Raw genomic sequence first — 25,752 nt, 5'->3', positions numbered from 1 at the left:
CAATGGAAAGATCAGCACTCCACTCTGTGGCAAGGTCCATTGAGGTCCTACCACAGTCATCGGAGGCCAACCTTGATCGTGCCTCCCTTTCCTCTTGATCTTCATCCTGCAGCTGAGATTGTCATCAAAATAAGAGTCGAAAAGTGTGGCACTAGAAAAGTACAGCAAGTCAGGCAGCATCTAAGGAGCAGGGGTGTCGACATTTTGGAGATAAGCTCTTCATCAGGAATGTGAAAATAGGGTAACAAGCTCCACAATTTCATGACTGTCTGTCATAGCAAGGCAATGCACTTTACAGGTATGCTGTAATGAGTTTTGGAAGTTTCTCCCTCAGAGATTCCTCAGCCAGCAAAAGCATTGCTTGAGAATACCTGTGGCCTGTCCCATGACATTCATGGTCACAGCACTGGTTTCGAAGATGTGCTGTCCAAGTGTGGTTGAGTTGCAGAGCAGTTCTGTGAGCTACACGTGGAGTAGGTATCCTTTCTGTCTGCCAACAATTAAAATGGTAGTAACAGCTGACTGATACGAAATAAACACCTAGTGCGTGCTGTCAAAATCAAGGAAATGCACCAGTATGATCTGCACAATAGCGCATCAACTGTGTGTTCATTGAAATCTCATTGAAATAAGTGAACACAGCCAAGTGCTTTCATTTAATTGCTTTCGACACCATCAGGATTCCTTCTATTCTGGAACTGTCATGTGCTTGTTTCTCCCTAACTTGTGGAGTTCCTCCTCCTGGAGTATAATGCCTCCATGATTTGATTTGATTTGGTTTATTATTATCACATATACCTAGATACAGTGAAAAGTTTTGTTTTGCAAATAGTGGAGGCAGATCAAACCATACAATGATCAGAGGGTGATTGAACAGAGCGAGAAATACAGTGTTACAGCTGCAAAGAAAGTGCCCAAAAAGCAAGATCAGCATTAAATTTGAAATTTGGGAGGTTCATTCAGCAGTCTAATAACAGCAGGGAAGAAGCGGTTCTTGTTGGTATGTATGTTTAAGCTTTTGTATCTTCTGCCTGATGGAAGACGTTGGAAAAGGTTATAACTGGGCTGGGGGGGGTGGTCTTTGATAATGTTGACTGCCTTTTCACAGCATTGAGAAGTATAGATGCAGTCTTTGGATAGATGGTTGTCCTGTGTGATTGACTGGGCTGTGTTCACAACTTTTTGTAGTTTCTTATTGTCTTGGGCAGAGCAGTTGCCATAAGAAGCCTGGTGACCCCCTTAATGTCACACTCCATTAAAAAGTGAGAGATGACGAGTAATGCTCCTCGTGCCAGTTTGGAAGGATTTTGAGGCACAGAAATTATTGGGTATTGTGACTTAGATTTCTACTGACAATACCACCCTCGTCTTGTTCTGTGGGTTCAGTTAAGTAATGGACACAATTCAGTGGCCAACTCCTTGGTGTGGCACAGGCATCACTGCAGGTAAAAGAAGTGCTCTTTGAAGATCTTGGATGGGTAAAACATTAATAGAATCCTTGCAGTTCAGAAAGAGGCCATTCAACACATCGAGTTTGTATCAACCTACATTGATGAGCATTCTACCCAGACTGACCCACACCCCATCCATGTAACACAACATAGGGTTTTTACCATGGCCAATCCATCTAATCTGCACATCTTTGGACTGTGGGAGGAAACCTACTCGGACACGGGAAGAACATGCAAACTGCACACAGCCAGTCGCCTAAGGCTAGAATTGAACCTGGGTCCCTGGAGCTGTAAGGCAGCAGCACTAACCACTGAGCCACTCTCCCTCATTCTGTTGAGAGTGCTGCCCCTAGTCCATCCTCTGCAAACTATTCTGTTCCTGTGTTCTCTGCTGCCTTTGCTCCATCTTCCATTCATGTTTTAGCCCAAAAGGGACTGCAGTTATGGTCTCCATGCTTGTCAGCAAGCTATCTGGTTAAAGCCCTTCTGAATTTTCAGTTTGTAAAATACTACTCCCTACTTATTGCAATAACTCCTTTGAGTTCCTCCAACTTTCATTGCTTTCATTCACTGCAACAGCAAGAAGTCAAAAGCAGCTCAACCCAAACAGTTCTTTGAAGAAATCTTTAGAGTATGAGTAGAGAGGTAGTTTGGAGGCAAGGTGGGGGCTGGGGGTCAGAGTCCTTGGTGCAACTGAATACATGTTCAGCCATTTTCTGAATTGAAGATCTGGCACTAAATCAGTCTTATTACGTAATGCAATTATCTGCCCACACCACATGCTTCTGGCACATGGGTGGCAATGTAACATTATTGTCTCTCCCAAAATAGGATGGGCACTACCCAGCCACTACCCTGCCAGTTCTATCACATCTGGGTGCCTGCATATTGAGCCCAACTCTGCAGCCGAGATTCTTTCCACATGGATAAACTAGATAATGAAATAAAAATAAGATCAAAAACATTAATTGAATGTGATGCACAAAGAACCACATTCAAACTGGTTTAAACAAACACACTGTTGTCTTTTAGTTACCAAACTAAAATAACCATCAATAAACCTTGTATACTGTACTCACATGGCTCGATATGATTCACATGATATATTAGTGGGTATAGAGGCCAGCTCCTCGGCTGTGATACTGGGCAGCAGTAATTGTAATCTTTTCTGGAACCACTCAATGTAATCTCTAGTATTAAATCTCACAAACTGGGGTCTCAATAGTCGCATAATCCCATTCAGCAATATGCCCTTTATTGCTGTGCTTTTAATGGCTTTAATATTCATCTGGAACAAAAGAAATGCTGATTAATTAACGACACCGTAGCAAGTTAAATGAAAAATGTACTGAAAATTGCAGTGCACATTCAGAATTCCAGTCAGCCACAATTCATTGATTTCACTGAATCAAAGAATGTCTACTGTCAGGAAGGCAGGTTGTTCAGCCCAATGAATCAACACCGACCCTCTGAAGAGAATCCCAACCTCCACCCTATCCCTGTAACCCTGCATTCCCTTTGGCTAATCCACCTAGCCTCCACATTCCTGAACTCAATGAACTTTGGGAGGAAACCCACATGGACACAGGAAGAGTGCATAATCTCCAGGCAGCCAGACACCTATGGTTTAAATTGTACCCAGGCCCTAGCACTCTGTGAGACACTGAGCCATCATGCCACCCCATAAAGGCTAAACAATCTGTAATTAATCCCATCAGACAAAAAGGATCAATCTGCTCTGATATTTCCAACATTTTAGCAAAGTACATCTTATTTCCATCCCACTAAATATAATTGCAGAATAGGTAAACTCTTTTTTACTATTCCCATAAGTGTTAACTAGTAAACTAAGAATCAAAACCTGAAAGACTTCCTTGGATAATGGAATAGAGCAACATTCTGTCTTTTCCTTTGTTGCTACACAGAGCAGTTACCAACACAAACCAGCATAGATCATGACTTTTAGTAATAATGTAAAGCAAATAACAACAATTTGGCAAGCTATTTTACAACCCTAGCCATTTTTATTTCATGTCTTCAATGGAAATTGAAGAGAGCTGTGAAAATACACACTACCTCACAACCACCCACTTTATAGAGTGACAAACTCAGCCCAATGTATGGTCACTGCTCATGCTAATGCTAGATGCAATGTAAAATGCATTTCATATTCCAAGTTAATTCACTATTTTTAAAATACATCACTACTGTGGTGGCACTTGAACCTGAAGTATTTGCTGCATTACCAAACCGTGTTCTTTCAACACTCAAACACTATTACCTGCAATAGAACAAGTTTGAAAATGAAAAAGGTAGTCAAACACATCTAAGGACAAAAGGAAAAGTTTCTTACCACTTGTGTCTCATTCACAAATTGGGTAATAAAGGTGACCAGATCAGTGAAGCTTCTATTACCAAGGGCATCAATGATCATTTTGATGTGAGATGTGTTATTCAGTGACTTTACAGCCAGTCCAGAAAGTTCAGGTGTATTCAGTAGGTCCAATATTTCATGCTACAAAAACAATAGCCAGTATTTTAAAAACAATAAGTTCACAGACTTGAAAATAATGTGTTGATGTCCTATCTCTGAAAACTGTACAGTGTATGGTAAAGTATAAACAACGTACTACAGACAAGTTCTTGTTCAACTGCAGTAAATCTATGTAGGAAACGTGGGCACTGAATTTATAAAAGTTCTTCTGCAGCCAGTCACGGGTTCCAGCCATGTTGGAAGAACATGGAATTCCTTTGGAACCTACAAGGCAAAAATCAACATTGTTAACAGACAAATCTACAGAAGGAAATCCCTTTAACAATTACAGAACATAAAGGGAGGATTCTGTAACTCCCTGAATTGAAATGTTTCTCTCAGTGCTACAGATTCAATTTCACATCTGCTTGTTTCAAGACAATCTATGAGGGGATGCCAACCAGCAATCAGCTAAAAGAAAATCAGATCAATTACCTTCGCCATTCCTGTTCAACAGGGAATGCAATGCTAATATTTTTGATGAAGGGTGAGATACCTGATAAAATAATGGCAGCCCATCATGGCTATCAGACTCAGCACAAGGTCAGAGTCACTGCTACCTACTTGATGGCAATGAATATTATGCCTTTGGTAATGACAAAAGAGTAAAAAAATTGAAAACATTCGAAAAATTAAATAGGTGACCAAAGATAAGTGGTAGTCTAGATTAGAATGGTGCTGTAAAAGCACAGCAAGTCAGGCAGCATCCGAGGAGCAGGAAAACCGATGTTTCAGGCAAAAGCACTTCATCAGTAAGTGGTATGCTATCTTTTGTGGGACCAAAAGCACAAGTATCACGGTGTCTCAGCAAAAGAATGTTTCAGTCTTCCAACAGGAATACAAAACATGTACTTCTTTGAGGGCTGTACTTCAGATTTTCCTGAGAGCTACGTTTTGATTTTCGGGGGCTCCTGTCCAGTTAAAAGCTAAATTTTGTTCTCACCAATTCAAGTATTAGGTGGTGCAAAGACATGACAACAGTACTTTTCGTATCGGTGTTAACATTCAAACTTGGACAGATTTCATTAAAATTCTCATTAATTATCAACCCTCCACTAAACACAAAGCTACAACACATAAAAAGAAAGCAATAATTTCTTAGACAGCACAACTGGCAGAAGGAAACAGGTGCTGGTCAACAACAAAAAGTTAATTTTCCAAAGTAACTGGTGCATATTTCGACACACAAAAAGCCTCAGACTGATGGAGCGTTATAGCAATACAATTGCTAAAACACAAAGTTGGAATATTTTAATGACTTTTTTGCATTTTAGGTCTCAATCTTAAATTTCAATTTAACAAACTGACACAACATCTATTACAAAAGTATATTTTCCCCTAAACAATAGTTCCTGAAATTATTCAACCTTGAACTTAAGATCTTATATTCACTTGCAAATATTTCATTGTCTCAGTAATTTAGACCTGAGTATGAGTATGCAGTAGATCTGACATACCTCTCTCTGGCAGGTTGCTCTGCCATTGACAAAAAAAAATACTTCCACAGAGATAGAGCAAAGTAAATCTAAATATGACTAGGTTAGATTACTTACAGTGTGGAAACAGGCCCTTCAGGCCAACAAGTCCACACCGACCCTTCGAAGAGCAACCCACCCAGACCCATTCCCCTACATCTAACACTATGGGCTATTTAGCCAATTCACCTAACCTGCACATTTTTGGACTCTGGGAGGAAACCCACCCAGACACGGGGAGAATGTGCAAACACCACACAGACAGTTGCCTGAGGCAGGAATTGAACCCAGGTCTGTAGCGCTGTGAGACAGCAGGGCTAACCACTGTGCCACCATACCGCCCATATATTTCACAAACATTACTGAGACAATCTTAGTACTTGTCCCATGTCCTTAATTCTGTTTAAAAGTGACATGCATCATTAAATAGAATAGAATATCCTTTACTGTCACATGTACAGGAGTGAAATGAAAAGTTTATAATGTCGCCTCTAATGGTGCCATCTTAGGTACAAATCTTAGACACAAAAAGAGGAATTATAAATAATTTGCATTACCTATGATTCATTTACAATGATTCATAGTAAAAGTTAGCAATAAGACATAGTTGAACGGATAAACATTACATCAGATAAACAAATCACAGATAAACATTACATTGCAGTAGCTCACCACCGGAGCTCCAATGTGTGGTCTGACCTGTCTCTCAAATATTATCACCTATTCTGCAATTGTTTAATTTTTTTTATCAATGCTTCATTTGGTATTCAAATCGAAAACTCTATTATCATTGAAACGACGTACATTACCTGCAAAGTTAATCTGAAAGGATAAGAATTTTTTGCTGAAGGTGTAGATCTGTCTCTGCTGCGGCTCAGATAGATTTCGATACAAATCACTCAGACCGTGAATGCTATAAAAATTAAGGAGAAACGTACTTCTGTCATCATTGGTTATCGTACCGAAACATTTAATTTGGCACGTAAACAAAAGTCAAAGAATGCTTGAAATCTGAAGAAAGGTTGCTGGACTAAAATGTTAACTCAGCTTTCTCTCCATAGATGCTGCCAGACCTGCTGAGTTTCTCCAATTACCTCAGTTTTTGAATCAAGTTAGTGTGGCTTTGGAGGGACCATTTTTTCAGACTAAGAGCGCTTTAGCAGTCGAATGCTACAATTGATTTGTTATCTGATTTTGCCACTGGATGAGTGGGGATAGTTTTGGCTCTGTGTAATGGTGTACAATTAGTATAGTATTACTTACAGTATGGAAACAGGCCCTTCGGCCCAACCAGCCCACACCGACCCGCTGAAGCGCAACGCACCCATACCCCTACATTTATCCCTTTACCTAACATTACGGGCAATTTAGCATGGCTAATTCACCTAACCTGCACATCTTTGGACTGTGGGAGGAAACCGGAGCACCCGGAGGAAACCCACGCAGACACAGGGAGAATGTGCAAACTCCACACAGTCAATTGCCTGAATCGGGAATTACTGAGAGCAAGTCAGCAGCACATATTACATCTCTCCCAATAACTCCAGTCCCTATCCCTCAGTTCACTCCACTCAGCAAGTTAAAATTGCCCATTAGGTGGAGTCTTACTTTTTTTAGATCTAATATCACTTTTGCGTTAATTAGTACACGTACATTGGTCGGTGCTACAGATCCCTCGACAGGCTGCTCAATGCGAATGCTGCCACTTTCTTCCCAGTTCCACACTGTTGATTTCCAGCACAAACCCCTTGACCCCCGACCCACCTTCACAGTGGTCATACCCCTTTCTCCACGGCTTCCAGTCCTGAAGAATAACTTGCTGACTCTCCTTCCCGTGCACCTCCCTAAACCCGTTCCAACTGGTTACTCTGGACAATGCACTGACTGTGGCTCAATCCCTTGACAGGCCTAACCAGACATCCACAGATGAGCAATGCCAAGATCCACGACTGGTGACTGCCATACCTCCCCAGCTGGCTAGCCTTAGTGTCCAGACAGGACATAATAGAGTCACAGGACTGGCCGTAACCCTGGAATGGAGGGGCACAGCCCTCTGATTGGGAACACTCAAACCAGTTACCTGTCTGTGGCCTATCCCCTTGACTGGTTTGAGATGCTGCCTTGCACTGTGCCAGGTCACCCTGGCTGTGCCAGACCTCACCCCACCCCACCAGTATAAACAACACTAGACCCATTGGCCAAATGGCCTTCATCTATGCTTTATAGTCAATTTGATTCTACATCTGGGGTGTTACGGTGGCTTGGTGCTACCTCACAGCACCAGGGTCCCAGGGTCGAGCCCAGCCTTGGGTGACTGTCTGCGTGGAGTTTGCACATTCTCCCCGTGTCTGCGTGGGTTTCCTCCGGGTGCTCTGGTTTTCTCCCACAGTCCAAAGATGTGCAGGTCAGGTGAATTGGCCATGCTAAATTGCCCGTAGTGTTAGGTGCATTAGTCAGGGGTAAATGTAGGGGAATGGGTCTGGTTGGGTTGCACTTCGGAGGATCGGTGTGGACTTGTTGGGCCGAAGGGCCTGTTTCCACACTGTAGGGAATCTAATCTGGGGCAATCATTCCCTGCGACATTTTGTCAAGAGTCGGATCTTTGCTATTAAGCATCGGTGGATACTGACAGAGGTAGAATAATTCGACCTTCTTGTCTGTTCTCAGTCATAGAGTCATAGAGATGTACAGCATGGAAACAAACCCTTAGATCCAACCCTGTCCATGCCGACCAAATACCTCAACCCAATCTAGTTCCACCTGTCAGCACCATATCTCTCCAAACTCTTCCTATTCATATACTCATCCAGATGTCTTTTAAATACTGTAATCGTACCAGCCTCCACCACTTCCTCTGGCAGCTCATTCCATACACGTACCACCCTCTGTGTGAAAAAGGTGCCCATTCGATCTCATTTATATCTTTCCTCTCACACCCTAAACCTATACCCTATAGTTCTGGACGCCTCCACCCAAGGGAAGAGACTTTGTCTATTTATCCTATCCATGCCCTTCATAATTTTGTAAACCTCTATAAAGTCACCCCTCAGCCTCTGATGCTCTAGGGAAAACAGCCCTAGCCTATTCAACCTCTCCCCATAGCTCAAATCCTCCAACCCTGGCAACATGCTTGTAAATCTTTTCTGAACCCTTTCAAGTTTCACAACATCTTTCTGACAGGAAGGAGACCAGAACTGCACGCAATATTCCAAAAGTAGCCAATCAATGTCCTGTACAGCTGCAATATGACCTCCCAACTCCTGTACACAATACTCTGACCAATAAAGGAAAGCATACCAAACGGCTTCTTCACTATCTTTTCCACGTGCGACGCCACTTTCAAGAAGGTATGAACCTGCACTTCAAGGTCTCTTTGTTCAGCAACACTCCCTAGGATCTTACCATTAAGTGTATAAGTCCTGCTAAAATTTGCTTTCCCAAAATGCAGCACCTCGCATTTATCTGAATTAAACTCCATCTGCCACTTCATCTGATCAAGATCCTGTTGTAATCTGAGGTAACCTTCTTTGCTGTCCACTACACCTCTAATTTTGGTGTCATCTGCAAACTTTCTAACTATATCTCTTATGCTCACATCCAAATTATTAATATAAATGATGAAAAGTAGTGGACCCAGCACTGATCCTTGTGGCACTCCACTGGTCACAGGCCTCCAGTCTGAAAAATAACCCTCCACCACCACCCTCTGTCTTCTACCTTTGAGTCAGTTCTGTATACAAATGGCTAGTTCTCCCTGTTTTCCGTGAGATCTAACCTGGCTAATCAGTCTCCCATGGGGAACCTTGTCGAACATCTTACTGAAGTCCATATAGATCACGTCCACTGTTTTGCCCTCATCAATCCTCCTTGTTACTTCTTCAAAAAAACTCAATCAAGTTTGTGAGACATGATTTTCCTTGCACAAAGTCTAATTAGTCCTTGCCTTTCCAAATACATGTACATCCTGTCCCTCAGGATTCCCTCCAACAACTTGCCCACCACCAATGTCAGGCTCACTGGTCTATAGTTCCCTGGCTTATCTTTACCATCCTTCTTAAACAATGGCACCACGTTAGCCAACCTCCAGTCTTCTGGCACCTCACCTGTGACTATCCATGATACAAATAACTCGGCAAGAGGCCCAGCAGTCACTTCCCTAGCTTCTCACAGAGTTCTGGAGTAAACCTGATCAGGTTCTACGGATTTATCCACTTTTATGTGTTTTAAGACATACAGCACTTCCTCCTCTGTGATATGGACATTTTACAAGATGTCACCATCTGTTTCCCTACATTCTATATCTTCCATGTCCTTTTCCACTGATGCAAAGTACTCATTTAGTATCTCCCCCATTTTCTGCGGCTCCACATAAAGGCCGCCTTGCTGATCTTTGACGGGCCCTATTCTCTCCCTAGTTACCCTTTTGTCCTTAATGTATTTGTAAAAAACTTTAGATTCTCTTTGACTCTATTTGCCAAAGCTATCTCATGTCCCCGTTTTGCCCTCCTGATTTCCCTCTCAAGTATACTCCTATTGCCTTTATACTCTAAGGATTCACTCGATCTACCCTATCTATATCCGACATATGTTTTCTTCTTTTCCTTAACCAAACCCTCAATTTCTTTAGTCATCCAGCATTCCCTATACCTACCAGCCTTCCCTTTCACCCTAACAGGAACATATTGACTCTTGAACTCTCGTTATCTCATTTCAGAAGGCTTCCCATTTTCCAACTGGCCCTTTACCTGCGATCATCTGCCCCCAATCAGCTGTTGAAAGTTCTTGCTGGTCAAAGCACAGCAGGCCAGGCAGCATCTCAGGAATAGAGAATTCGACGTTTTGAGCATAAGCCCTTCATCAGGAAGGGCTTATGCTCGAAACGTCGAATTCTCTATTCCTGAGATGCTGCCTGGCCTGCTGTGCTTTGACCAGCAACACATTTGCAGCTGTGATCTCCAGCATCTGCAGACCTCACTTTTTACTTGTTGAAAGTTCTTGCCTAACACTGTCAAAATTAGCCATCTTCCAATTTAGAACTTCAACTTTTAGATCTGGTCTATCCATTTCCATCACTACTTTAAATCTAATGGAATTATGGTCACTGGCCCTAAAGTGCTCCCTCATTGACACCTCCGTCACCTGCCCTGCCTTATTTCCCAAGAGTAGGTCAAGGTTTGCACCTTCTCTAGTAGGTACATCCACATACTGAATCAGAAAATTTTTTGTGCACACTTAAATTCCTCTCCATCTAAACTCTTAACACTTTGGCAGTCCCAGTCTATGTTTGCTATTTGGAACATTGTATACTTACATTGCTTGATATGATTCACAGCTTATGTTGGTGGGTATGGTGGCAAGCTCCTTTTCTGTGATACTAGGCAACAGCAGAAATAATTTCCTCTGGAACAAGTCGACGTAGTCGCTGGTGTTAAGCTTTGGAAAGAACGGTTCCAACAACTTCATGATCTTGCTCAGCATCAAGCGTCTTATTGTTGTATTTTGAAAGGTTGTAACATTCATCTGAAATGAAAGTGTGGTCAATTGTATTAATTATTTGTGGATTTTTCAGATGGGAAAAAACAAAACTGAAAAATGTTCAAGCTGGTTTCCTGATAGCTCTCAACCCTATGCAGATTCAGAGCATGTTAGTTACTTAAGGTTATCTGTTGATAGGAAAATTGCTGGAGGTTGTGATAGTTGCAACTTAACCATTGCGCGATCACTTTGGCATTACTGGTATGTTGGAATCCAACATCAGCCCTTTTCTTAATGTCCACACTGAGACCAGGTAACATGTGAGAGTTTGAATATCAATGACCTTGTTTATTGCCATGCGTTGCAGTGTTAACTCCAGTGGAACGTGGCCGAAGGGATGATAAGTAAGATCCAAAGTTAGCTGTACTAGAAGAATGAGAAACAGGAGCATACTAGAAGGCCCTTCTTTCCTTCTCTAGCATTTGGTGAGATTTCATAATTGATTCAACCCCAGGGAGCTGAACAGCTTGTGGCTGTGTACAAGGTAGGGAAAAGTCACCAGAACCTACACAGCATCAGGAGCTTTCTCTGGTCTCTGCAGTAAAAACTGCTTTAAGCCTGAAGAAAACAGTTTATTTTTCCTTCAGCAGTAGCTATGAGCTGTGACATAATACGCAACCGGATCAAAGACAGATAAATTGGGGAATTCTGAATACTTTTTAAAATTTGTACCTATTGTAGTGACTCTTATTTGATTTCCAGCACACTAACCCCGTTATGTCTCACTGGAGTATTCTGTATCCCTGCCAATCCTCAATAATCATTGACTCGATCGTAATAAAGAACCCACCTCCCTTTTCAATGACCTGTCTCCACCAATCTCTAGGAGAGAAGGTTCCTAAAATTCTCTAACATCTGGGACAAAACAAATCCTCTTCAATTCGGATTTAAGTGGGAGATGTTTTATTTTGAACTATGGCCACTACTTCTTGTCTCTCCCACAAGGGGAAACATCCCTTCATTATCCAGCCTGTGTAGTCCCCTTGGGATCACATGTGTTTCAATAAAATCACCTCTCTTTATATACACTCCAGTGGATAACAGACCAACCTATCCTCAAGATAAGAGGGTAGTATCAGACCAGAGACTGGAGTGAGATGAGACACAGTGAGTGCTCAGGGAATTTTGGTGCAAAGTGGGGGAAGGAGGGCTGTAGGTAAGGTTTATTGCAAGAAGTTAAGCCTGCTGAGTGGGTGGCTCAGTGAAAGCAGGAAAGGATGGTCCTTTATGAGCAGTTGCTGTTGTGTGTTGTGTCTCATTGTCATTAAACTTTGGAAAAAGTGGTAGTTTAGTAAAAGGAGGAAGAGGTGTTCCTTAGTGAGCAGTTGCTGTGAAGTACTGTGCCTCATTTGATTTTGAAAAATGTAAGTTTTTACAACAACCAAATACAAGAAAAATAAGTGAATAGAAAATCACACCAAAGTGAGATTACGATATGGAAGGGCAGCTCAGTGAAGCAAAATGCTCAATCTGTGGACTATGAGGAATCATAGTCAAGCCCATGTGATATAGAACAGTGCAGCTGCAGAGGTTTGAGCTCCATGTTTCAGAGCTTGAGCAGTAGCTAATGTCAAGGCCAAGAAATAGTACATTCTGAGAGGTAGTCACACTGCAGCAATGGGCAATAAATGCTGGCCTAGCCAGTGACACTCTCATCCCATGAACGAGTAATAAAAATAATGAAATTTGTGTGTGATTTTAATTCATCAAGCTCCATCTAGTGGCAGATACTGGTCAATGTAGAAAGAACAGCTTGCACAAACCAACTTGAAGCATAGGTGGTTCCCAGGAAATGAATTCCAAATTCAGAATGGCACAAGGCAGAGAAAGCCAACGCAGGAAGCAAGACCTTTCAATTTGAAAACTTTCAAACAGAAATTGGGGGGTGATGGAATGAAGAGGGACTGAGCGAGGTGCAGCATGGGAGGTGTGGGAATGGAAGAATGGGGAAAGGCCTTGAGAGGAGGCAGGCTAGGAAACAATATCAAAAGAATATGTATCATTATTTTATTAACAATGTTGAAATGAAACAACGTTAAAGTGAATTGATTTTAAATGGGGATATACTGATTCAAGGCCTGGTGCACTCTGGAGGCTAGGTCCCACCATCAACTGTTGTTCTGAACATTTTATTTCTCCATTTTCTTGTTTATTCCCATGATCTGTGAAGCTGGACTTCTTATTTCTTTATTTGTCCATATGTTTTTACCCTACAAACTTGCACTGTACCTAAGATTGCGCCATAAGTGGTGACTTGTAAACTTTTAACTGTACTCCTTTTCGAACGCGTGACAGTAAAGCTAACTCATTCATATACCAGCTTTCTGTTTTAACTGATCTGCCGGTAAATTATTTTGCTATCTTCTTTTCTGCTCCTGGATAGTTTAATTACATAGTTTTACTATGATTTCCTTTCTTTTTAAACTCGTCTCATAATCTCTTCATTCTGTGTATAATCATGCACTCTTCTTCTGTAAACATTGAGCTGTGCTGTAAATTTGGGGTCATAAGCAATGGAAAACGCTCCACTTGCCTGGATGAGTGCTGCCCCAACAACATTCTAAGTTTGACACCAGCCAGGACAAAACAGTTCATTTGACTGGCACCCACTCACCATTTCAACACTTACTGTCTTATTGTCCAAAGCATAGTGGCAACTGAGTGTTCCGTCAACATAACGCACAGCAGCAACTCACCATGCCTCTTGCAAACTCACAATCCAGCGAGACCTCGTGCCTGGCAATATCACCAACTGCAAGTTGGCCTCTGTGCACTCATCACTTTGTCATGAAAGTTTATTGCAATTCCTTCATTCTCACAGGGTCCAAATCCAGAACAATCTCTCTAACAGTAGTGTGTGTGTACCTACATGAGACGGACTGCAATGGTCCAGGAAGGCAGCTCGCCCGCACCTTCTCAATAACAGTCAGGGATGGACAATAAGGGCTGGTCTCACCAGCAATGCCCACATCCCATAAATAAGTTTGAAGAGTTTTAAAAGAATAAGTTTTAGAAAACTCTACTAAACAGTACCAAACAAAATCCCAGCAGATTTCGTAAATTGAGACAAAGGTTTTAAGGCTGTAAGGGAAGTAACTTTGAAAGTTCCGATGGATATTGGAAGCTTCAAAAACAAAAGAAAAGCTATGTTACCTCTTTTGTATCAGCAACAAATTGTGTCAAATACGCAATCAGGTCACTGAAATTTTTGCTGGCAAGTGTGTCAATGATTTGGCTGATTTTGTCCATGTCATTCAAAGCATCAGAGTGCACAGTCAGCCCAGAAAGTATTTGTGGAGGCAGGAGATCCAATATCTCAAACTAAGAAAAAGAAAGTGATGTTATCAATTACATTTTTTAAAACATCTGAACAAAAAGAAAAATCTGTCTCCCTTCCAATTAAACTCTTCAGTCTACCATTTTGTCTGACAGTCAATATAGAATCTGCTGTAATTGCGACTTACTCCAGAAAAGTTCAGAGCTAAGAAGCTCTTGAATGACAAGCCTCTTAAGGATTGCATAAATTTCCTTTGTATCTCTTCATGGTCTTTTTTCACATCAGCATCACATTCTGAACCTGATGAACCCAGAGAGAAATAATCAGTGTCATGAGCTGTACAAAAAAAGCAAGACAAGTCCTTTACCCAGCAGAGAGGTTTATTCTGAAGCCTGTGTGAGCTCTGAAATAAAATTGTTCCCGATGCATCATTTGGATAGCAGATTAATCCACCTCTCTCCACACTGCTTTGCATCGATGTTTGCACCATATTTTATTTCCAGCAGATTACACTTATTGCTGCTTCATAACCAAGCAACACTTGGTTGAATAGACTCTACCCTGCCAATCCTGATCTGGCAACAAAGAGCTGAAGATGGCATAATGGGTGCAATCACTGATGTCTCCCAAGATAAATCAGGGAAGCAGAAGGATCCAATATAGGAAGCTGTTCAAAGAATCATAGAGTCATAGAGCTGTACATCATGGAAACAAACCCTTCGGTCCAACCACTCCATGCCGACCAGATATCTTAAATTAATCTAGTCCCATTTGGTCCATATCCCTCTAAACCCTTCCTATATATATACCCATTCAGATGCCTTTTAAATGTTGTAATTGTACCAGCTTCCACCACTTGCTCTGGCAGCTCATTCCACACATGCATTACTCTCTGCGTGAAAATATTGTCCCTTGGGTCCCTTTTAAATCTTTCTCTTCTCACCTTCTAGTTTTGGATTCCCCAAGCCTGGGGAAAACACTTTGGCTATTCACCCTATCCATGCCCCTCATGATTTTATAAACTTCTATAAGGTCACCCCTCAACCTCCAACATTCCAGGGAAAACAGCCCCATACTGTTCTGCCTCTCCCTAACCCCTCCACCAGGCTGGAAGTAATGAATAACTGCATAACAGTAGGCTTCACTACAGCATTATTAATTCCAAGCTAAAATACTTCACAGAGGTGGAAAATAAAAGCTGTACAATCAAACATCATGCATGCATTACCTGATAAAATGATATGTTGGGAGAGGATGTTTTTTCCAAATCTGTACAGATCACCAATTTGTGGCAATGTGAAGCTTACCACACTGTTAAATCCTTTCATTCTGTAAAAGTATAAGTGGATGTAAATCCACACAAAATGAATAACTTCAAAGTGAATTTCTCAATATTCAAAGTGAATAATTTGTTTAAAACAAAGACACTGTTTGAAACCCCACACAAATGAAAGTTCCCATTTTTTAATGTTCTAAACAAAGCTTAAGTCTTCCTTTTAACCAATATTTTCTCAATAATGTCAGACGTCACATAACTCCAGGTTAAAGTCCAACAGGTTCAATTAAGATCACCACCTTTTCGCATGGTGCTCCTTCATCACCTTGTGATTTTAAATAAATCTGTTGGATTATAACCTGGTGTTGTATGGCTACTGACTTTGTCTAACCCAGTCCAACACTGGCATCTCCACATCAATTCTTAATAATGTGAGCAGAAATACTTACATGGCCTGATAAGATTCACATGTTATGTTTGTGGGTATGCTAGCAAGCTCAGAGCTTGTAATTCTGGGTAACAGGAACGATAGCTTCTTCTTGAACCACTCAGTGAAGTTTTCAGGTTTAAACACTGGAAAGAGGGGTGCCAGGCCACCAAAGATACCGTTGAGTAATGAGTCGCCTACTGTCTTGTTTTGAATCACCGTCGTGCTAATCTGAAAGGCAAAGAAAATGGAAGTTGCATTTTTGCTATGAGCTATTATCAACTTTTCTCAAAATTTACATGTTGTTTTCCACAGAACTTGTTCAATTGGATACTGCAAGAATATTGACAAAGGCCTTGTGATTCATTTATCCATTATCCATTTGCTATTCATTTGCTTTATCAGTGACAAGCAACTAAATTACACTTTATCTTGCACTTTTAGTCTTTCTGTTACCAGAATATAAGCAGCAAATACCTGGAAACAGGTCATTGTGCCAATTTACTCTTGGCATCCTTGTCTTGGGATATCCAATAGTGTTCTTGTAGGAAATTAAGTAGCAAGCCAAGAGTTATTTGCATTTTGGCATAAGGATTTCAGCCAATAGGCTTAGTTCTAAATATTCTCCAAAATATTCTTCAAAATTCCAAGTGGAAGTTAATGGAAGAATTGGCAAAATAGGTCTAACTTCCTTATCCTGTTCTTTAACTGGAGAAATTAACATTCCTTAGGGCAAGTAGGTGAACATGCTAAAGAAACTAACGACCATACGAGAACTACTCCGACCCTATGGAGTTCGTTTATTTTTCTCACAGGAAACTCTAGAAGAATTTTTGACGTGTTTTAATCCTAAAGGATTTTCTTCCAATTACTTATCAAATTCAAATCACTGATAAAATTCACAACCAGTAAGTTTAAGGCATTCCATTAACTTTTCAATTGATTAGTTCAGAGTAACAGAGAAATGCAAATGAACTAATCACCAATCACCTCAAATAACCTGGCGTGAAAACAGACCCTTCGGTCCAACCCGTCCATGCCAACCAGTTATCCCAACCCAATCTAGTCCCATCTGCCAGCACCTGGCCCATATCCCCGCAAACCCTTCCTATTCATATACCCGTCCAAATGCCTTTTAAATGTTGCAATCGTAGTAGCCTCCACCACTTCCTCTGGCAGCTCATTCCATAAACTTACCACCCTCTGCGTTAAAAAGTTGCCCCATAGGTCTCTTTTATATCTTTTCCCTCTCACCCTAAACCTATGCCCTCCAATTCTGGACTCCCCCACTCCAGGGAAAAGACTTTGTCTATTTATCCTACCCAGACTGAAGTGTCTGTTTCCATGCTGTGCATTTCTATGACTCTATGTCTCTAGCTGACTGTACATCTACAGCTACTTGCAGTCACTTTTTTAACCTCCAAGTTTTGAAAAGTACTTGATCTCTTAAAGGGACCATGCACTCTGTCCTCCTATCATTTAAACAAACAAACTGCCTTCCATTTCACGAGCACTCTACACAACTTTGTAACACAGCCCTGAGTGAAAATATTCTCAAAAGGTCCATGTGCTGTTTTTAACTGAAACTGAATGTAAATTCCAATTAAATATAGCAATCCTTTACCAATCCTTTCATTCAGGCTATCAAAGATAATTTCCAAATGATAGTCCTTATATCACAAACTTCAGTTGAGATTCTTTAAGATCAAAAGTATTTCTGAACCCCCTTCCCTAATTGCTGCCAGCTCTCACATAGTCTTGGGGACTTACTGGAGTGGAGTTTGTTTTCTGCTGATTAAGATTCACCGACTTGATGAGATCATTGATGAATTCCCAGTTCTTCACCAACCATTTCCCAGACTTGCTCGTATTGGTGATGCAACTCACACCTATGTTTAAACATGAAATACATTAGTCACGAGTTGTAATTTTTTTCCACAGGCATTCAGAACATTATAAATTCATTAAAATTTACCCTTTCCTCAACATTCTTCATGTGAATTGGTGCTTGGATTCTCTAATATTGCCTACCACAAGCCTACATTCACTGATCAATATCCACATTAAGATTCCTCTAGCTCCACATCATACAATGTTGGCCACGTCAGAAATCGTATAAATAGGACCCCAAACTATCTGTTCACCATGCAAGCTTGAGACTGAAATAGGACACAACATAGGGCGTGACATAGGGCGTGGCACAGTACCAGGGACCTGCGTTCAATCCCAGCCTTGGTCGACTGTCTGTGTGAAGTTTGCACATTCTCCCTGTGTCTGCGTGAGACTCCTCAGGTGCTCCGATTTCCTCTCACAATCCAAAGATGTGCAGGTTAAGTGGATTGGCTATGAGAAATGCAGGGTTATAGGGTAGGGTGGGAGGGTCAGTCTGAACTCGATAGGCTGAATGGCTTGCTCTCACATTGAAGGGATTCTCTCATTCATAGCAGACCTTAGACTGACCATTTCAATCTGTGTTTTTAAAACTCAGAACAGCTGTAAAATTTTGATTGCACTCAGAATTAAGCTAACATACAAACAAGAGGCAGGAGTAGGCTCTCTGGCCCCTATACCATTCTGCAGCGTTCAATAAGATCATGGCTGATCTGATTGTAACCTCAAATTTGTATTGATCTTCCACAACATTTTCTCTCCTTTGCCCCAGCAAGAGTATAGCTAGCTCTATTTTAAAATATTCAAGTGCTCTGCTTCTGCGACCTTGCCAGGAAGAAAGCTCCAAAGACTCAACCAGCCTCCAAGAGAACACACTTCACCTCATCTCAGTTTTAAAAGGATGACCCCTGATTCTTAAACAGTGATTCCTAGTTCTAGATTCTCCCATAATAGAAAATTTGGCAGAAGATTCAGAAGCTTGAACACGCGCACCAACAGGTTCAAGAACAACTTCTTCCCTGCCTTATTAAACTGCTGAATGGACCTCTCTAACTTCAAATAATGTTGATCTTCCTAATGTTGATCTTGCTTTGTCCACCTCCCATGCGATGTAATTTGTACACCTCACTCTGTCTAAGCACTCTATGATATGTATGTCCCTGTATGTTCTTGTTTGCTATCATCTGTCTGTACTGCTTGCAAAACAAAACTTTTCACTGTACTTGGATACATGTGACTATAATAAATAAAATCACATTTTCTCTCCATGTCTACCCTATCAAGATCTCTTCAGGAGCTTACAACTGATTTAAGAAGTTTAAAAATGGCCAGTCTTCATTCAACACAGAACAGATCAACTGAAAGTAAATTAATGACTTTACTAAGCTCTGCCAAACTGTAATTAGGCATATTCTTGAGGTATTCCGCAAGTTAAAATGTTGAGGAACCTTTCAAGTTATACTGATAATCTTAACTGTCTGAGCAAATCTGGAACAAATTGAAATCATCTGTGAAAGAAATCCTATCACTTCAACAAATAAGTGTTGGTATTCCTATCACTTACCTGTGGCATTGATGTAACTAAAGATCCAGTCCTCCAGAGCTGCCTTTGTATCCAATGTCATCTCTGCCAGACCTGTGCTGAATCCTTGCACACTGATTGTCAGCGTTAAACACAAATATAAACATTTAGTTACTTAGAAAATTAGCTAAATGTAGTTAAAATGATTATCAGTTATCAAACTCTTGCCAGTTTATTCTTTGTAACCTATAGCCGTCAACAGTTACTGCTGTCTTATCAGGCTATCATTATTGAATAACAGACCTATTCCAACCATTATTATTTAATTATGACAATTAACATATGCATTTGATGTAAGCATCTAATGCACAATGCAATTATAAATTATTTAAATCACAGAAATAATGAGAACTAGCTCCATTGACTAAAGGGTGGATAACCAAAAGATTTAAACTTAAGGTAAAATAAAACAAAGAACTCCAGATGCTGAAGATCTGAAACATATAAAAACTCTTCTCCCATCAGGCAGAAATTATAAAAGCTGAAACACATAAATCAACAGGTTCAAGAACAGTTTCTTTCCTGATGTTATTGAACTGCTGAATGGGCCTCTCAAATTTCAAATCTAATGCTGATCTTGCTTTTGTACACCTACCGTGCAACCATAACTTTGTATGTGTTGCTCTATTAACCCTATAGTCTGTATGTCCTTGTGTGTTATTATTTGCCTTTAATGCATGCAAAACAATTTTTTCATTGTACTTAGGTACAGGTGACAACAATAAATCAAATCAACTAAGGTCACCTCCTGCACTCCAGTGAAAGAAGTCCCCACCTATCTAACCACTCCTTGTATCTCAAATCCTGCAAACAAACAAAGCAAAGACAGATTTGCCTGTCATTCTACCATAAACTATTTGCCTCTTGTTCTGCTGTCTCCCAAACAAAGCGAGAAGGAAAAGAATTTATCAAGAATACAAATTCTTTAACAAAATCCAAGTGTTAAATACAGAAAAGCGTTCCTTACAATGCTTTGAAACCATCACATGATATGTTCCAGTATGGAAGAGATTGCAGAATGGGTTTAGAAATGCCAGCAATAAACGGTCTGAGGAGCTGTAGAAAGCTTTCGAGAAATGTTGCATTTTTTAATCTTGTATCGGCTTTATATCTCTCCCATGTGGCACGAAGGATTGTTTCTTTGGCCATCAGTGGAACCAAAAATGTGTCATTAATCTGCAAGAAGTCAAAATGTAAAGTCAATATCCTCAAAGACCAAAGTATAATTTCCCCACAAAGCAGACACAAAGAGAACCGCATCTGCAGGCATCTGTGATTGTCAGAGTATAATAATCCGTGACATAGAGTGGTGCGGAGTTGCCAGGGTTGGACTGGGGTGGACAAGGTCAGAAGTTTATTTGAAATCACAAGCTTTCAGAGCACTGCTCCTTTGTCACCTGATGAACGAACAGCAATCTGAAAGCTTGTGATTTGAAATAAACCTACTGGACTATAACCTGGTGTCACGTGACTTCTGACTTTTACGTAGAGGATTTTGAAATTAAGTTCAAACATGTTATTAAATCAGTGTTTACCCTCTTTAATCACTCTAATGCAATGCTTCCAACAAACCTAAAACTTGTGGTGACTTACATATCACCAATTAACATACCTCGAAGGTGCCAGAATTGCTCACATAGCCCCTAACTCCTGGACCTCACTGGTAAATGTGATCAAGTTGCAGAATGGCTCAGAAAGCACAAGGGAACTCACAGTATGGTTTTGGGGATGCAAGTTGAGTGAAAACACTATTTCCTATGGCATATGTACACTGCTAATGCATTGAAGCAGTTTGCTCCATAGTCAGCAAAATAACTCTTTCCCTTTGTTAGCCAACAGAGAAGGAAAACTTGTCCTGTTGTGTCTATCTAACAGCATGATAAATATATTCAAAAAGAATGCATTTGGGAATTCATAGGCACATTAACAAAAGCATTCTTGTTTTTGAAATGACCTATTTTGAGTAATCACTCTTCCAGATAGCTGATATTTGAAATTATAACCTTCACAGTAAGTTTAATTAATATCTTAGCTAGTTAATAAACTCTTTGTTTCACATCAGAACAAATCAATTTCATTTCCACACCAACTCTTCAAGTACACCTTGATTCTAAACTGTTCAAAAGTGAAGCCTTCACCCGGGGAGTTTAAATCCACTCTGAATTAGTGTCACGTCATGCCAGAGGAAGTGATGGATCCAGGTACAGTTACACTGTTTAAAAGACATTTGGATAAGTTCATAAAAAATAAAGTTTGGAGGGGCATAGGCCAAACAGAGACAAGTGTGACTAATTTAGTTTGGGAACCTGGTTGGTGTCATCTAGTTGGACTAAAGGGTTTGTAAGCTGTTTCCTGACTCTATCTCCAATATCCACAGTTCTTAGTTTCATGGCGAACTTTTCTTAAATTCTGTGGGTGGATTCAGTTGCATAGTCAGGTCAAAACATCCAAGCCAACTCCACAGCATAACTTTCATGTATGCTCTCTCTAATCTAGAAATTTTGGAGCTGGAATATTAGCATATTGGGACTTTTGTTCCTGATACCAACCGAACAGCAGATTGCAATTTCCAGTCTCTGAATATTTTTGTGATGACTTTGCACCATCTAGTGGTGGAGTTTGATTGTACTGGCCTGGAAGAAGAATTGGGTAAAAAATCTTGACTGCAGATGCTGGAGACCAGATTCTGGATTAGTGGTGCTGGAAGAGCACAGCGGTTCAGGCAGCATCCGAGGAGCAGTAAAATCCACATTTCGGGCAAAAGCCCTTCATCAGAAATGAATTGTCCAAGAATTACAATTGAATCAAACTTTAGCACATGCAAAGAAGCCATTAATGTCTAAGACTGCCCACCTCCGACCCCCAACTGCTACCAAATAAAATTTGTTTCAATCCAATTTGTCCTAGACTTCCTTAGTTTTAAATTCTTTCATTATTCTCCATTTCAAAGAGAGAAGACCTAATACAGTTTATTTTTTTTTAACCGTGGGCGGCACGGTGGCACAGTGGTTAGCACTGCTGCCTCACAGCGCCTGTAGACCCGGGTTCAATTCCCGACTCAGGCGACTGACTGTGTGGAGTTTGCACGTTCTCCCCGTGACTGCGTGGGTTTCCTCTGGGTGCTCCGGTTTCCTCCCTCAGTCCAAAGATGTGCGGGTCAGGTGAATTGGCCAAGCTAAATTGCCCGTAAGGTAAGGGGTAAATGTAGGGGTATGGGTGGGTTGCGCTTCGTCGGGTCGGTGTGGACTTGTTGGGCCGAAGGGCCTGTTTCCACCCTGTAAGTAATTAGATTAGATTAGACTTACAGTGTGGAAACAGGCCCTTCGGCCCAACAAGCCCACACCACCCTCCGAAGAGCAACCCACCTAAACCCATTCCCCTACATTTACTACGGGCAATTTAGCATGGCCAATTCATCTAACCTGCACATTTTTGGACTGTGGGAGGAAACTGGAGCACCCGGAGGAAATCCACGCAGACATGGGGAGAATGTGCAAAATTCCACACAGACAGTTGCCTGAGGTGGGAATAGAACCTGGGTCTCTGGCGCTGTGAGGCAGCAGTACTAACCACTGTGCCACTGTGCCACCCTCTTCAGCCATAACTCACTTATGTTCCCAGATCAAATGTATCTCTTCCAATAAATTAATGTCCTTTTTAAAATAAGGAGAACAAACCTTTTTTTAATTTTTTTCATTCGTTCATAAAATGTGTGTCCCGTTGTCTAGGCCAGGGTTTATTGCCCATCCCTTGTTGCCATTAAGAGGCAGGGGCAGGGGCAGGGGAAGTTGATAGCAGGCTGCCTTCTTGAACTACTGCAGTCCATTTGCTCGAGATTTACCCACAATAATGGTAGGGAGGGAGTTTCAGGATTTTGACCCAGTGACACACAAGGAACGCAATATATTTCCAAGTCTAGAAACTGTAACTCCACTAGGGAACTATATAACTTTTCAAAAAACTTACCTCTCTGGATTTATATGTTATATCTCTTGCCATGCATCTTAATATCCTGTTTGTGTTTTGTTTTAAGTCCTGAAAACTCTGTGGCAATGATTGCAGTGACTGCCCCATTAAAATCCTAAGATTTATTTTCTGCTCTAGATAACCCCTCTGCCCAATCTCATAACTTTACACATTCCTATATTTCTGCTATTTCTCTTCCTACTGGTCAAGATCTTTTTGCAGCGATAGTCATTGTTTGCTATTTTGTCACACTTCCTATATTTCACTCCAATGGGATTTAGCCAGAGCCCAGTCACTTCTGAGAGTCAGCTTGAGGATTTTTACTATGGTTTGAGCCGGTTCCTTCAGAAACTAGAGTTCACAGTTGTCAGAGCTAACAGGCGTATCTACCCTGAACATTATTATTCTCCCCAATATGTCCCCTGGAAAATTTGGGGCATATGCTTTTCAATATTCCACAGGAGTATGTGGGATACATTAATCAATATGGCCATTGCAAAATGGAGGGAACTTATATGCTCAATCTATCCAGTGGAGATTAGAGGCATTTTTATCAATATGCCCCCTAGAGAATAAGGATAAACTCAATGTGTCCCCTGGATAATAGGGATAAACTCTTCATAATGCCTCTAGAGAATAGGGGTAAACTCTTCAATGTGCCCCTAGGGAATAGGGGTAAATTCATCAATATTCCCCCTGGAGAATCGGGGTAAACTCAATATTGCCCCTACAGAATAGGGGCATAACTCCTCAATATGCCCCCTGAAGAATAGGGGTACATGCCTCAATATGCCCCCTGGGGAATAGGGGTAAACTCCACAATATGCCCAATAAACAATAGACAATAGGTGCAGGAGTAGGCCATTTGGCCCTTCTAGCCTGCACAACCATTCATTATGATCATGGCTGATCATCCACCATCAGTATCCCGTTCCTGCCTTATCCCCATAATCCTTGATTCCACTATCTTTAAGGGCTCTATCCATCTCTTTTTTGAAGTATCCAGAGACTTGGCCTCCACTGCCTTCTGGGGCACAGCATTCCATATATCTGCCACTCTCTGGGTGAAGAAGTTTCTCTTCAACTCTGTCCTAAATGGCCTACCCCTTATTCTTAAACTGTGTCCTCTGGTTCTGGACTCACCCATCAGCAAAAACATGCTTCCTGCCTCCAGAGTGTCCAATCCTTTAATAATCTTCTACATCTCAATCAGATCCCCTCTCATCCTTCTAACCTCAAGTGTATACAAGCCCAGTCGCTCCAATCTTTCAACATATGATAGTCAAGCCATTCTGGGAATTGAATATGGGTAAACTCCTCAATATGGCTCCCTGAAGAACAGGGAGAACCCCTCAATATGCCCCCTAGAGAATAAGTGTAATATTCTCAATATGCCCCCTGGAGAATAAGGGTAAACTCCTCAATGTGCCCCCTGTAAAATAGGGGTAAACTCCTCAATGTGCCCCCTGTAAAATAGGGGTAAACTCCTCAAAATGCCTCCTGAGGAATAGGGTTAAACACCTCAACATGCCCCCTAGAGAATAGGAGTTAATTCCTCAATGTATTCCCTGTAAAATAGGAGTAAACCCCTCAATATGGGTAAATAGGGATAAACTCCTCAAAGCGCCATCTGGAGAATAGGGGTAAAGTCCTCAATATGTCCCTTGGAGAATAGGGGTAAAGTCCTCAATATGACCCCTGGAGAATAGGGGTAAAGTCCTCAATATGACCCCTGGAGAATAGAGATAAACTGCTCATTATGCCCGCTGGAGAATTGGGGTAAACACTTCAATATCCCCTCTGGAGAATTAGGTATACTCCTCAACATATTCTCTGGAGAATAGGTGTAAACTCCTCAATATACCCCTTGGAGAATTAGGGTAAACTTCTGAATATACCCACTGGAGAAAATGGGGATTATGGAACAGCGAGCATCTCATTACCATAAAGTGGATTTCCAATCAGCTTCCCCATCCTGGATCATTGCTGTCTGCTCCTTTTGGAATTACTGATTGCAACTGGCAAAAGGAATAAAGGATCCATCTTCAAATGTGTCTTCCAAGCATCTGACCCAAATACTGCCACTTGCTCCTGTTAGCTGTAAGTTCAAGGGAGCAGCAGGAATAGTATTTGAGGTTATCTCTGCAGCCCTGCATTACCCACGATGTGCCAGTCTCTGTGCTAAGGCCTTCAAAATCGCTGATTTCTCAAGGAATTAGGAGGTCTAAAAGAGGTCATGAAATGTCCTTGGCAAGTAGAATTAAGGAGAATCCCAAAGCATATTATAAACATGTTAGGAGCAGAAAAGCAGTTAGGGAAGGGGTAGATTCACCCAAGGAC

At 41.2% G+C, this 25,752-nt stretch overlaps 1 protein-coding gene across 1 annotated transcript in view; it reads right to left on the bottom strand.

Moving 5' to 3' along the window:
• Positions 1–25,752, bottom strand: part of LOC132825288 (uncharacterized) — a 64,072-nt gene that overhangs the window by 25,747 nt on the left and 12,573 nt on the right. The window contains exons 7-18 of the mRNA XM_060840392.1: positions 20,414–20,622; positions 19,429–19,520; positions 17,745–17,863; positions 15,997–16,205; positions 15,500–15,600; positions 14,459–14,571; positions 14,148–14,315; positions 10,771–10,979; positions 6,269–6,372; positions 4,082–4,209; positions 3,805–3,966; positions 2,531–2,739 (exon numbers count right to left, since the gene is read on the bottom strand). Of these exons, the coding sequence (XP_060696375.1) occupies positions 2,531–2,739; positions 3,805–3,966; positions 4,082–4,209; positions 6,269–6,372; positions 10,771–10,979; positions 14,148–14,315; positions 14,459–14,571; positions 15,500–15,600; positions 15,997–16,205; positions 17,745–17,863; positions 19,429–19,520; positions 20,414–20,622 (1,823 nt within the window). The remainder of the gene's footprint in view (positions 1–2,530; positions 2,740–3,804; positions 3,967–4,081; positions 4,210–6,268; positions 6,373–10,770; positions 10,980–14,147; positions 14,316–14,458; positions 14,572–15,499; positions 15,601–15,996; positions 16,206–17,744; positions 17,864–19,428; positions 19,521–20,413; positions 20,623–25,752) is intronic.

Source organism: Hemiscyllium ocellatum, chromosome 20 (genome assembly GCF_020745735.1).
Source record: "Hemiscyllium ocellatum isolate sHemOce1 chromosome 20, sHemOce1.pat.X.cur, whole genome shotgun sequence".
Lineage (NCBI taxonomy): Eukaryota > Metazoa > Chordata > Chondrichthyes > Orectolobiformes > Hemiscylliidae > Hemiscyllium > Hemiscyllium ocellatum.
Note: the sequence above shows the minus strand (reverse complement) of the source record. Positions and strands in the feature narration are given on the sequence as shown.